At 38.9% G+C, this 13,991-nt stretch overlaps 2 protein-coding genes across 2 annotated transcripts; one reads left to right on the top strand and one right to left on the bottom strand.

Annotated features, from left to right (window-relative positions):
* Nucleotides 5,110–5,730, top strand: LOC109845887. Its single transcript, XM_020415137.1, has one exon. It carries the CDS (start codon nt 5,110–5,112, stop codon nt 5,728–5,730), a length of 621 nt encoding a protein of 206 aa, XP_020270726.1.
* On the bottom strand, nt 6,324–8,074 carry LOC109845886 (glutathione S-transferase T3-like). Its single transcript, XM_020415136.1, has 2 exons — nt 6,894–8,074; nt 6,324–6,806 (listed from the first exon to the last, which is right to left on the bottom strand). The coding sequence occupies exons 1-2, from the start codon at nt 7,344–7,346 to the stop codon at nt 6,324–6,326; spliced, it is 936 nt and encodes a 311-aa protein (XP_020270725.1). The 5' UTR covers nt 7,347–8,074.

Raw genomic sequence — 13,991 nt, 5'->3', positions numbered from 1 at the left:
AATAAACCCGGGGGGTTATATAAATACGAACCTCTCAACAAAAATCGACACTAATAAGAAATAAACACCCAATAAACCCGGGGGGTTATATAAATACGAACCTCTCAACAAAAATCGACACTAATAATCATGAAAACAAAAGAATTGAAAAATCGACACTAATAATCATGAAAACAAAAGAATTGATCAAAGAAAGATTGTTTTCATATTAAAAAAATTTTAAAACATAATTTTCAAAACAAAGAAAAATTAAAAATAAAAAATAATACAATTCTTGGTTTTAAAAAGATTTTGGCACCCAAGCATTCTTGGTGTCGGATTGGTTAGGGACATGATTCCTATCAATAAAGCTCAAAGCCCTAGGGTTATGAACCCTTTTGGGCATATTCGGTGGTGACTGCAGCTTGAAGACACGAAGAAGAAGAGGAAGAGGAAAATGAGGGAGGGTGAAATAGTGAGGAGTGTGTGGGTAATTTATAACCGTGGCGCCAGCTGTAAGATTCCAGTCCGGTTCGGATCCTCTGCAGGGCTGGTTGTAGACGACTGCTCCGCTGCAATTGCTTACGTGGATGATAACTATTGGTATATCCGATGGGCCCCGCAACTAAAATAGTTGGGTTGTACGCTATCTTTGCAACCGGTGAAGCACAGGATCCTTACGCTAGTTAATCAGAGTAATTTATACCGAGTTCGGTTAGTTAACCGGAGCGAGCGATGTAACAAACCGCAACCGTTTGAAGACAGCTGTATTGGATTTCAATTTAACGAGGTTAAAGTAATTATTACCCCTCTTCATTTATAACTTTTTACATTTCAATTAAAAAATGTTAAAGTACCCCAAAAATAATATTATATGATTGTTGTAATGAAAATCACCTTTTAAACTCTTTTGAGTTTCTACTTCTTGATGAGCGCCTTTTTAAACTCTTTTGAGTTTCTGCTTCTCGATGAGCGCCTTTTTCAACTCTTTTGAGTTTCTTGGCCATGGATTTCGGTGGTGACTACAGCTTGAAGAGACGAAGAAGAAGAGGAAGAGGAAAATAAGGGAGGGTGAAAGAGTGAGGAGTGTGTGGGTAATTTATAACTGTGGCGCTAGCTGTAAGATTCCACTCTGGTTCGGATCCTCTGCAGGGCTGGTTGTAGACGACCGCTCTGCTGCAATTATTTACGTTGATGAAAACTATTGGTATATGCGATGGGCCCCGCAACTAAAATAGTTGGGTTGTACGCTGTCTTTGCAATCGGCAAAGCACAGGATCCTTACGCTAGTTAATCAGAGTAATTTATACCTAGTTCGGTTAGTTAACCGGAGCGAACGATGTAACAAACCGTAACCGTTTGAAGACAGCTGTATTGGATTTCAATTTAACGAGGTTAAAGTAATCATTACCCCTCTTCATTTATAACTTTTTACATTTCAGTTAAAAAATGTTAAAGTACCCCAAAAATAATATTATATGATTGTTGTAATGAAAATCACCTTTTAAACTCTTTTGAGTTTCTACTTCTTGATGAGCGCATTTTTAAACTCTTTTGAGTTTCTACTTCTTGATGAGCGCCTTTTTAAACTCTTTTGAGTTTCTACTTCTCGATGAGCGCCTTTTTAAACTCTTTTGCGTTTCTTGGCCATGGATTTCGGTGGTGACTGTAGCTTGAAGAGACGAAGAAGAAGAGGAAGAGGAAAATGAGGGAGGGTGAAAGAGTGAGGAGTGTGTGGATAATTTATAACCGTGGCGCTAGCTGTAAGATTCCAATCCGGTTCGGATCCTCTGCGGGGCTGGTTATAGATGATTGTTCCGCTGCAAATGTTTACGTGGATGAAAACTATTGGTATATCCGATGGGCCCCGCAACTAAAATAGTTGGATTGTACGTTGTCTTTGCAACTGGCGAAGCACAGGATCCTTACGCTAGTTAATCATAGTAATTTATACCGAGTTCAGTTAGTTAACCGGAGCGAGCGATGTAACAAACCGCAACCGTTTGAAGACAATTTTATTGGATTTCAATTAAACGAGGTTAAAGTAATTATTACCCCTCTTCATTTATAACTTTTTACATTTCAGTTAAAAAATGTTAAAGTACCCCAAAAATAATATTATATGATTATTGTAATGAAAATCACCTTTTAAACTCTTTTGAGTTTCTACTTTTTGATGAGCGCCTTTTTAAACTCTTTTGAGTTTCTACTTCTTGATGAGCGCCTTTTTAAACTCTTTTGAGTTTCTTGGCCATGGATTTCGGTGGTGACTACAGCTTGAAGAGACGAAGAAGAAGAGGAAGAGGAAAATGAGGGAGGGTGAAAGAGTTCGGTGGTGACTACAGCTTGAAGAGACGAAGAAGAAGAGGAAGAGGAAAATGAGGGAGGGTGAAAGAGCGAGGAGTGTGTGCGTAATTTATAACCGTGGCGCCAGTTGTAAGATTCCAGTCCGGTTCGGATCCTCTGCAGGGCTGGTTGTAGACGACCGTTCCGCTGTAATTGTTTACGTGGATGAAAACTATTGGTATATGCGATGGGCCCCGCAACTAAAATAGTTGGGTTGTACGCTGTCTTTGCAACCAGCGTAGCACAGAATCCTTAGGCTATTTAATCAAAGTAATTTATTCCGAGTTCGGTTAGTTAATTGGAGCGAGCGATGTTACAAACCGCAACCGTTTGAAGACAACTGTATTGGATTTCAATTTAACGAGGTTAAAGTAATTATTACCCCTCTTCATTTATAACTTTTTACCTTTCAGTTAAAAAATGTTAAAGTACCTGAAAAATAATATTATATAATTGTTGTAATGAAAATCACCTTTTAAACTCTTGAGTTTCTACTTCTTGACGAGCGCATTTTTAAACTCTTTTGAGTTTCTACTTCTTGATGAGCGCCTTTTTAAACTCTTTTGAGTTTCTACTTCTTGATGAGCGCCTTTTTAAACTCTTTTGAGTTTCTTGGCCATGGATTTCGGTGGTGACTACAGCTTGAAGAGACGAAGAAGAAGAGGAAGAGGAAAATGAGGGAGGGTGAAAGAGTGAGGAGTGTGTGCGTAATTTATAACCGTGGCGCCAGTTGTAAGATTCTAGTCCGGTTCGGATCCTCTGCAGGGCTGGTTGTAGACGACCGTTCCACTGTAATTGTTTACGTGGATGAAAACTATTGGTATATGCGATGGGCCCCGCAACTAAAATAGTTGGGTTCTGTAATTGTTTACGTGGATGAAAACTATTGGTATATGCGATGGGCCCCGCAACTAAAATAGTTGGGTTGTACGCTGTCTTTGCAACCAGCGTAGCACAGAATCCTTAGGCTATTTAATCAAAGTAATTTATTCCGAGTTCGGTTAGTTAATTGGAGCGAGCGATGTTACAAACCGCAACCGTTCGAAGACAACTGTATTGGATTTCAATTTAACGAGGTTAAAGTAATCATTACCCCTCTTCATTTATAACTTTTTACCTTTCAGTTAAAAAATGTTAAAGTACCTGAAAAATATATTATATAATTGTTGTAATGAAAATCACCTTTTAAACTCTTTTGAGTTTCTACTTCTTGATGAGCACCTTTTTAAACTCTTTTGAGTTTCTACTTCTTGATGAGCGCCTTTTTAAACTCTTTTGAGTTTCTTGGCCATGGATTTCGGTGGTGACTGCAGCTTGAAGAGACGAAGAAGAAGAGGAAGAGGAAAATGAGGGAGGGTGAAAGAGTGAGGAGTGTGTAGGTAATTTATAACCGTGGCGCTAGCTGTAAGATTCCAGTCCGGTTCGGATCCTCTGCAGGGCTGGTTGTAGACGACTGCTCCGCTGTAATTGTTTACGTGGATGATTAACTATTGGTATATCCGATGGGCCCCACAACTAAAATAGTTGGGTTGTACGCTGTCTTTGCAATCGGCGAAGCACAGGATCCTTACGCTAGTTAATCAGAGTAATTTATACCGAGTTCGGTTAGTTAACCGGAGCGAGCGATGTAACAAACCGCAACCATTTGAAGATAGCTGTATTGGATTTCAATTTAACGAGGTTAAAGTAATTATTACCCCTTTTCATTTATAACTTTGTACATTTCAGTTAAAAAATGTTGAAGTACTCAAAAAATAATATTATATGATTGTTGTAATGAAAATCACCTTTTAGGGTCAATTTCACACAACCCTCCAAATCTTTGGCTGTTTCATCATCCAAACTCACTCTATTAAAGGGATATTTTTTTTGCAACTGATACGGAATACATAACTTTTTTGTTAAGGGTATTTGGGTAATTTGACTGTGAAAAGTGACACCTCTAGGGGCATATTTTGAGAAAAGCTACAAGTTTAAAAAGATTATTTGAGGCAACACAAAATTCTGGGAAAAGTTTAGGGAGTTTCATGAAAATGTCCTAACGTTTGGGTGTTTCGTGAAATTTAACGGTTATTTCAGCTTAAGAGCGTTGTTTGTGCTTGGTGTATTTAGATTAGAATTTAAATAGCGTTGTTCAAAGCTAATTACTGAAACAATTTTAATCCGGTATTTGATTTTGGGTTAAGAATTTACTTATCTGAGCCAATTCTGTAATGATTGTAGGATTTCTTAGAGCAAGTCCAGCAAGCTCCCAGTTGGGAGTCCTAGTCATCAAGCTCTCAAGAGCTCTCAAGCATTTTGGTATAAAAAATTATAAAAATCCTCCTTGGGAGCATCTCCTTATTTTATGGAGCTCCAACAAGCTCCTAGTTAGGAGCTCCAACAATATCAAAAAAACCCCTCTTCTATTTTAATATTTTACCCATTACTTTTAATTATATTTAAACCTCTTGTATTTTATTTCTAACCGTTGGATACGGTCTTCGAGGGAGCGCACACGGTCTTCGAGGTAACTCGCGGCTTTCGAGGGAGCGCACACGGTCTTCGAGGTAACTCGTGGCTTTCGAGGGAACGCACACGGTCTTCGAGGTACCCCGCGGTCTTCGAGGGAACGCACACGATCTTCGAGGTAACTCGCGGTCTTCGAGGGAACGCACCCGGTCTTCGAGGTAGCTCGCGGTCTTCGAGGTTGGGCACGAACTTCGAGGTATCGCAAACTTTGACCGACTGATTCCTATAAAATTCGATGCCTTCTCACCTCAACCCATCGTCTCCCAGAACAAAATGTCTAGCTCATCTAGCTCTAGCGATGATGAAATGATGAAGAGGTTCTTTCTTATGGGAGCTGCTGCCGTCGAGGAAGAAGAACAAGGGAAAGGTTCAACTTCAGTTCAACACAAAAGACGTACCGTGGACTACGTTCGGATCGGTAAAAGTACGTCGCTTGAGAGCGTGAAGAGGTTCGTTCGATCGATTATCAACATCTTTGGGGAGGAATACCTTCGTTCACCGACTAATGAAGACATTGCACGCCTGCTCGAGGAAGGTTCACAACGAGGTTTTCCTGGTATGCTTGGGAGCATCGACTGCATGCACTGGGTATGGAAGAACTGTCCAACCGCCTGGCAAGGTATGTATACTGGGCATTTTCATGAACCTACAATTATTTTGGAGGCCGTAGCTAGCAAAGATCTTTGGATATGGCATGCATTCTTTGGACTGCCGGGGTCTCACAATGATCTCAATGTGCTACACCGTTCACCGGTTTTTGCACAACTTGCGGAGGGAAGAGCTTCACCGTGCAACTATATTGTTAATGGCCACGAGTACAATATGGGATACTATCTCGCCGACGGGATTTACCCAGAGTGGTCCACATTAGTGAAGACTATTCCAGCACCGTGAGGAAACAAGCATAAATACTTTGCTCAACAACAAGAGAGCGCAAGAAAAGATGTTGAGCGAGCTTTTGGCGTGTTGCAAGCTCGATTTGCGATTGTTCGTGGACCAGGACGTTTCTGGCAACCTAGTGTGCTGAAAGACATCATGACAGCTTGCATCATAATGCATAACATGATCGTTGAAGATGAACGAGATTGTCAATTGGACAACAACTTCGACTTTAATGATTCGATACCAGTCGTTGAACCTTCTCATGTGCAGACGGTGCCTCTAACTGAGTTCATCCAAAATCATCATCGGATCAGGAACACGCAAACACACAAATCACTAAAGAATGATTTGATCGAGCATCTGTGGCAGCTCAAGGGATCCATCGACGAGGATTAAGTTTCTTTATGTCTAATGTAATTTCAGCAAAGAAGTTTGAGTTGTTGTACTACGCCAATTCTCTTTTCAATAAAGTAGTTGTTTTCATTAAATGCCAAATTTTCCAACTTCAAGTAGAATCATAAATCTAATACAAGATAATTAGGAAGAACTAATTAGGATGCGATGCGAGTACAATCATAAATCTAATACAAGATAATATATGATAATTAGGAAGAACCCTTAGACATCCACCTCTCCAATATCTCTGCCTGACGCATTTCAAAGTATCGTCGTTGAACTGGATTAAGTGTTGAGAGATCCATCTTCATTATATCGTCATCTTGTTTCTTTTGTTTTAGCTCTATTTTTTGATTTGTGGTCTCCTTCATCCACGCGAAAGCCTCTCCCATGATGGACGTAGCGGATCCAGAGCTTTCCACATTTTGTTTCCTCTTGAGCTTTGCCGCTTTCCTCCCTTCAGGCCTTACTACCACATCATCCGAGTCAGTGTTCAACCCGATGGGGGTCGTTGGCATGGAATTGTTTGGTGAGGAATCAGAGGTAGCGATTCTTCTCGGCTGTGATCGAATCTTATTGACAGATTCCATTTGTTGGATCCACTTTTGATGATGACGCAACTCAACCCAGCAATGGTCAAACACGAATGGTTTACCATAAAGAGATTGGTATAATTCTTTTACTTCTGCAGTCTACACAAGAGTTAATTTTAGAATAATCAAACATAATTAAACATATTGAATCTGAGCAAAAATAATCAAACATAATTAAATATTTACCTGGTCAATAATTCCCGTACCAGATCTTTGTCTTCCTTCAATCTGAGCAACGCACCCACAAAATTTGTTGACGGACAATTGAATCGTTGACCAACGATGCATCATTTGGTTTGGCGTGCGGCTCGTTGGATCGGTGGAGTATAGGATAAAATAGTCGTTAGCTCGGTGCCAAAACTTATCTTTGTGTTGCCCCGTACCTTGGATGGCGTCTTGGCTCGTGTTCAGCCAAGCAGACACGAGAAGCTTATCCTCGTGGACAGTCCAATTTTCGGACCGCGTGTAAGCCTTCTTCTTCTTTGTGGGCGGTGTTTCTTGGGATGCCACTTGTTGTGTTGCCGATTGCGAGAACTCAATAGGGTGACCTTCTTCTACGCCTTCTGTATAGAACGACGGGTATAAGGTCGATCCTTCACCGGTAAGGAGTTCTGAATAAAAGTTTTGGGAGGGATCCATGAGATTTGTAATTTGATAAGAAACTATAGAGTTTTTTATGAGAGAATTGAGAATTGAGAATTGAGAGTTGTGTGGAAATCTTTGTGGAGTGAATTGAGAATTTATAGAGGAATTTTTTACTGTTCATGCCAGTTTTTTCATCTCAACGGCAATATTTTTCACTCAACGTTCATTTTTTTTACCGTTCAATTCAACAACGGCTCTCAATACCATCTCATCCATTATCTTTTTCATCTTATCTTTATTACATTATTTCTTTTCACTCAAATAACCAGCCGAACCCAATTAAATCCCCAATCCATCGTCTTCCTCTCCGTCTCCTTCAACCCAAAATCCCAAAATCCCCAATCCCTTCGGCCACGACGACCACCTCCTCCTCTTAATGTCGCGGTCCTCTTCGGCGACGACGACCACAGGTCACGACGACCATCTCCTCTTCGGCCACAGGTCACGACGACCATCTCCTCTTCGGCCACAGGTCACGACGACCATCTCCTCTTCGGCGGTAATGGGTTATTTTGTTGGGGGGGGTTTTGCAAAATTTCACCCCAGTTCGGAGCTCCCAAGCGCTCCACAAATTTGTGGAGCGCTTGGGAGCTCTGAAGACAGCCATGGCCACGTAGGAACGGAGGGTATGCTTGGGAGCGGCTTCAGAGCTTGCTGGAGGGGGGATTGTCTCCGACCATCGCCACGTCAGCCTTCAGAGCTTGGATCGGAGGTTGCTGGACCTGCTCTTAGCAAACTTTATTAGCATATGTGCCTGCGTTTTATTTACCAGAAGCATCGCCGGGGTCGCTAAGTTGTTATTCGATCAGAGAGAGAAAGAATTATAGACAGATGAGTATTAATTATGGGCTCTTCCTTTTTATATTTGATTTATTACAGTTGCAAAACTAATGATTTGCAATAACACTTAACTTACTGTCTTCAGTTAGCAACTTAATCCCTCTATGTCCTAAAATTAATTCTGATGAAAGTGATTTGTGTGGGTCCCATCTTAGGGTACGTCTATCTCTGTCTACTTAATTATGCGTTTTGAAACTGTTTTTCACAAGAGGTTTGCTTCGGTGCTCCAAAAATAGGCTTTTTAAAATTTTTAAATTGACAAAAATAACAAATGAGCTAAAATAAGAAAGGGTATTTTAGTCTTTCAAAATTCTCTTCTAATTGCATCACATGACATAATTGCTTTAAGAGTCTTTTAATTATCATCCAATGACTTTATAGAGGCCAAGAACAATGAGCATAACATAGTGTTCTATTGAAATAAAAAAAATTTAAAAGAAAAAAGATGGGGTACCTTTCATAGCGCCTCTTCACGAGAATTTTTGGAGAATAGGATGCATTGTTGCCTTTTATAAACAATATATAAAAGGTAACAAATAAAACTAGCAAAAATTAGCTTATAAACTAAAAAAATAGGATGCATCATTGCCTTTATGTTTCTTTGAACTATGGAAAGTGCGGTTTCTCTCCTAAATTGTAACTAATTGAAATTAGTTAGTTGGAGAATTCTAGCTAATCATAAATTCGGTTTCTCTCCTAAATTGTATTTTCTAAACTAACCTTTTAACCTAATTGAAATTATAGTTAATTACAATTTTGGGTGTGGAACATCTCATAACCGTCAAATGTATCTATCTAGAAATGTGAGAGCTATTTTTAAGAAATTTATTTACGGATATGCCACCGATACTCCAACAATTCTTCATGGAACACCGAAGCTGTAGGCTTTTTGCAATGCGGGTTTGCCCTCAAACCTACAATTTTAAAACGCATAAGTAGACTGAGATAGACATACCGTATGATGGGACCCACACAAATCACTTTCATCAGATTTAATTTTAGGACATGAAGGGATTAAGTTGCTAACTGAAGACAGTAAGTTAAGTGTTATTGCAAATCATTAGTTTTGCAACTGTAATAAATCAAATATAAAAAGGAACAGCCCATAATTAATACTCATCTGTCTATAATTCTTTCTCTCTCCGATAGAATAACAACTTCGCGACCCCGGCGATGCTTCTGGTAAATAAAATGCAGGCACATATGCAAATAAATCCTTACACGTTAAAAAGCTTAAAGTCGAGTGGAATGTTCTACGTAATAAAGTTTGCTACGAAATCCTACCATCATTATAGAATTGGCTCAGATAAGTAAATTCTTAATCCAAAATCAAATATACCGGATTAAGATTGTTTCGGTAATTAGCTTTGAACAACGATATTTAAATTCTAATTTAAATACACCAAGCACGCTCTTAAGCTGAAATAAACGTTACATTTCACGAAACACCCAAACGTTAGGGCATTTCCATGAAACCCCCTAAACTTTTCCCAGAATTTTGTGTTGCCTCAAATAATATTTTTAAAATTTTAGCTTTTCTCAACATATACCTCTAGAGGTAGGGCTGAGCATGGTTCGGTCCAAACCGAAAAAATCGACCGAACCGACCCGAAAAAATCGGTTTTATGAGTAGGGCGGTTCGGGTCGGTTTGAAAACTTTTCAAACCGAACCGACCCGAACCGACCGAATATAGTGCAATACTACCCATTCCGATCTCAAACCCTACCTGACCCGTCCCCAAAGAGTCAAAGGCTCAAACTCTAAACTCATTTTCTGGATCATTATGGGTTGAAAACAATATCATTATATCAATGTTTAATGCTTCATAATCTCCTACTTTGTTGATATTTTTTTCTTTAACACAGTTTGTTGTTTGATAAGAAGTTTGATGAAGTTAGAACCGAACAAACCGAACCGAACCGTACCAAACCGACTTGCAACAGTTCGGTTCGGTTTTGAATGAACCGAACAAACCGAACCGAACCGTACCAAACCGACTTGCAACAGTTCGGTTCGGTTTTGAATTATAGGCGGTTTGGTTCGATTGTTCAAATTTTGGTAAAAACCGAACCGAACCGACCGTTGTACACCCCTACCTAGAGGTGTCACTTTTCACAGTCAAATTACCCAAATACCCTTAACAAAAAAAAATTCTATATTCCGTATTAGTTGAAAAAAAACATCCCTTTAATAGGGTGAGTTTGGATGATGAAACAGCCAACGTTTTGGGGGGTCTTGTGAAATTGACCCTAAGGGGTTGTTTGTTTGCGCAAATAAAGAGAGAAATTGGCGATTTGAAATCTGACTCCTTAGTCACATAGCATTTGGTCTTAAGACATTTCCAATTCCAGCGTTTGCTTCGCTGGGTGATTTAAAGAAAATGGGGTTGAAATGGGGTGCCACGTTAAAATTTAAAGAAAACATATTTCAGAGCTTTTGGGTCTGAAATATGTGAAGTAAAGGGTATTATTTAATGTCCTGTCGTTGAATAAATTTAATTGGAAAACCCATGATATTTTTTAATTTTTGGATGTTGAAACAAACCCAAGAAATGAAAGTCCTTGTTTTGCATCCTATGATTTCAATGTGAAATAACCTAAATAAGTCAAATGGGGAACCCTCTAAAATGTCCAGAAATAGTTTTCAAACTAGTTTTATGATTTCTTTTTTCTTCAGAGATGTACCACGAACAGATCCTAAAAGGTGATCTTCATTACAATCATATAATATTATTTTTAGCGTACTTTAACATTTTATTAACTGAAATGTGAAAAGTTATAAAATGAAGAGGGCTAATCATTACTTTAACATCGTTAACTTGAATTCCAATACAGCTGTCTTCAAACGAATTGCTGTTTGTCGCTCGCTCACTCCGGTTAACTAACCGAACTCGGTATAAATTACTCTGATTAACTAGCGTAAGGATCCTGTGCTTCGCCGGTTGCAAAGACAGCATACAACCCAAGTATTTAAGTTGCGGGGCCCATCGTATATACCAATAGTTTTCATCCACGTAAACAATTGCAGCGGAGTGGTCGTCTACAACCAGCCTTGCAGAGGATCCGAACCAGACTGGAATCTTACAGCTGGCGCCACGGTTATAAATTAATCACACGTTCCTCACTCTTTCACCCTCATTTTCCCCCTTCATCTTCTTCTTCGTCTCTTTAAGCTGCAGTCACCACCGAAATCCATGGCGAAGAAAAAGTCTCGACCGCCAAAGGACTACTGGTGCATCCTGTGCACGGTGATCTTTGACGAGCGGATCTTTGTGAAGCACAACGCCGATAAGCACTCAAACCTCGACCATTGCTGAGGAGTTTGTCTCAACAGGACCGGTAGCGTCGGCGAATTCGCGGAACATCGGGCAGCGGGGCACACTGGAAATTAAGGTCTCGAACCAGATCCTTCACCTCGCTGGCATGGGGATCTCCACCTCCACAGGGGATCAAAGCTCGGCCGCCGGCGTCGAGTAAGAAGGAGGTGACACAGACTAGAGCGTCTCCCGATGGTAATCCCTCTCCTTCTTGATATTTTTTCTGTTCATACGAACTGACCTGTTAGATTTGGGAGATGTGTGATTAGACGATAGCTGGTCATGATTCTTGATGAACCCATGACTGGATATTGATGTGAATCTGTTGCCTTTTCTGCTTTTGACGATTCATAGTTCTTGATGAGTAACTGAGAGTAGGTCCGTCTGCGTTCTTGATCCAAACTATTTTGAGGTTCTTGATAGTTTTGCTTAACGAGTTGATGAGCGCCTTTTTAGATTCTCTTTCTAATAAAGTTACTACTTCTTGATCCATCGGATGGCGTTTTTTTTGTTCTTGATGAGTTTTGGTTGAATTGATTTGACCTCATGGACATGTTGAGGATTGTTCTTTTAATTAATTAGTGATGTGTTTATTTGATGAGAGGTGATTGTGTCTTTTATATTCTTTTTATAATAAGGTACGTACTCTGTTGGATATGCATGAGAGATTAATTATGTTTAGTTTTGTGGTTTGAAGAAGTACATGCCAAATTTTACACAATATATATTCAATTCTGTTCTATGACATGTGCAAATTGGGAGAAATGACATTATGTATGATCGATTTAAGTGTTACTTTTTGACATATGTGTATCATTATTTACAGTAGATCCAATCATTATTATTCGAACAACATTAACAACATAATCATTTTGATATACCTTTGATCCTTGAATACCTTTTTTATTTTATCATTTTGAAATAGGTTAGCTCTGTTTCTGAGCTTCTGATGTTATCAGTTTCTTTGAGCTAGATTCTGTGAGGAATGTATAGCTCTTTCTTTTTTTGTTATTATTTATCTTCAAGGTTTTGTTTCGAGTTGTTTTGAACACATTTATAGGGTTTATCGTAAAAAGACATGTCTGAGATGCGTTGATGAGGGTTTTTCCTTATCAGTCGTGGTACTTAGTCTGTACGGAGTCTGTACAGAAATGTTTAATTTTTTATGTATTTTATATAAGAAGATCTCTACACGAGAGAACAATCCCCCAACCTCCTCCCCAATCCAAAACTAAATTTGCTTACTTGTTAGTGGTGAGAGTTCACCGAGTTGCTTATTATATTACATAAAACACATATATTTGAGCATCAAATCATGTAGAGTTATTTGCATATATACACCTTATGTCATGGTATTTACAAAAATACCCCCCCACCCCAAATCGAATTTGTAAAACTTAAGCGTGTCCATCCGGGCCAGGCAAAAGGACCTACCCGGACCCGAACTCGGGTGTACCAGCTCAAACCCAGGTATGGGTCTAGGCAGTTCCAGACCGGGTTAGGTTTTCCTTCTTTTTTCCTTTTTTTCAAAAATATATTTTTTTGAGAAAAATCACTTATAACCTTTTCGAAAATAATATATTTATATAATATATATATATATATATATATATATATATATATATATATATATATATATATATAATATATATATATGCGCGCACACACACACACATATATATATATATATATATCATATAATAGGTATCATATATATAGAGGAGAGAGATCTAATGGGTATCCTTTGTCATAGGAGGGGGATTTCCTCCGTATGACGCGCTTCTAAAATCACATGATTGAGCCGATATTGCTGGATTGACCGCTCCGTTGAACTTGCTATCCATACATATTCTACAAACCCCAACACGACTAAGTTTGGTGTGGAACCGTCCTCGTTTGACCCCTTCATCCACTCGTCATCAATTTTAACGGTTTTGAATGAATAGAACTTTTCACATGCGCTCGCATGGAAGGGTCAAAACGACGTACGAATTCACCCCAAACTTGGTGTGTTGGGGTTTTAGAATATGTAGATCAAGTTCAAACGGAGTCGGATCATCCATTTAATGCTGCCTCAATCATTGTAACTTTTAGAGGCGTCAAGCGAGGAAATCCCCCTCACACTATGACGCAAGGATACTCATTAATCTCAATATTATTATATATAATATATATATATATATATAATATATATATATATATATATATATATTATATATATATATGGCGCTGCACACACACACAATACATATATACATATATGTGACACATATATATATAGTATATAGTTATATACTTATATATATATTGCAAAAGTTATAAGTAATTTTTCGCAAAAAATATATTTTTTGAAAAAAATGAAAAAAGAAGGAAAACCTAACCCGACCTGGAACTGCCTAGACCCAGACCTAGGTTTGAGCTGGTACACCCGAGTTCGGGTCCAGGTAGGTCCTTTAGCCTGGCCCGGATAGATACCCTTAAG

Source organism: Asparagus officinalis, chromosome 6, assembly GCF_001876935.1.
Source record: "Asparagus officinalis chromosome 6, Aspof.V1, whole genome shotgun sequence".
NCBI classification, from domain to species: domain Eukaryota; kingdom Viridiplantae; phylum Streptophyta; class Magnoliopsida; order Asparagales; family Asparagaceae; genus Asparagus; species Asparagus officinalis.
The sequence above is the reverse complement of the archived record's forward strand: the minus strand, read 5'-3'. Positions and strand labels throughout refer to the sequence as shown.

Bases quoted from the DNA above. Each gene is read 5' to 3' on its own strand.
- LOC109845887 (XM_020415137.1), top strand. From the start codon at position 5,110: ATGTCTAGCTCATCTAGCTCTAGCGATGATGAAATGATGAAGAGGTTC.
- LOC109845886 (XM_020415136.1), bottom strand. From the start codon at position 7,346: ATGGATCCCTCCCAAAACTTTTATTCAGAACTCCTTACCGGTGAAGGA. The intron at 6,807-6,893 runs GTAAATATTTAA...ACTCTTGTGTAG, and splicing joins GTACGGGAATTATTGACCAG to ACTGCAGAAGTAAAAGAATT.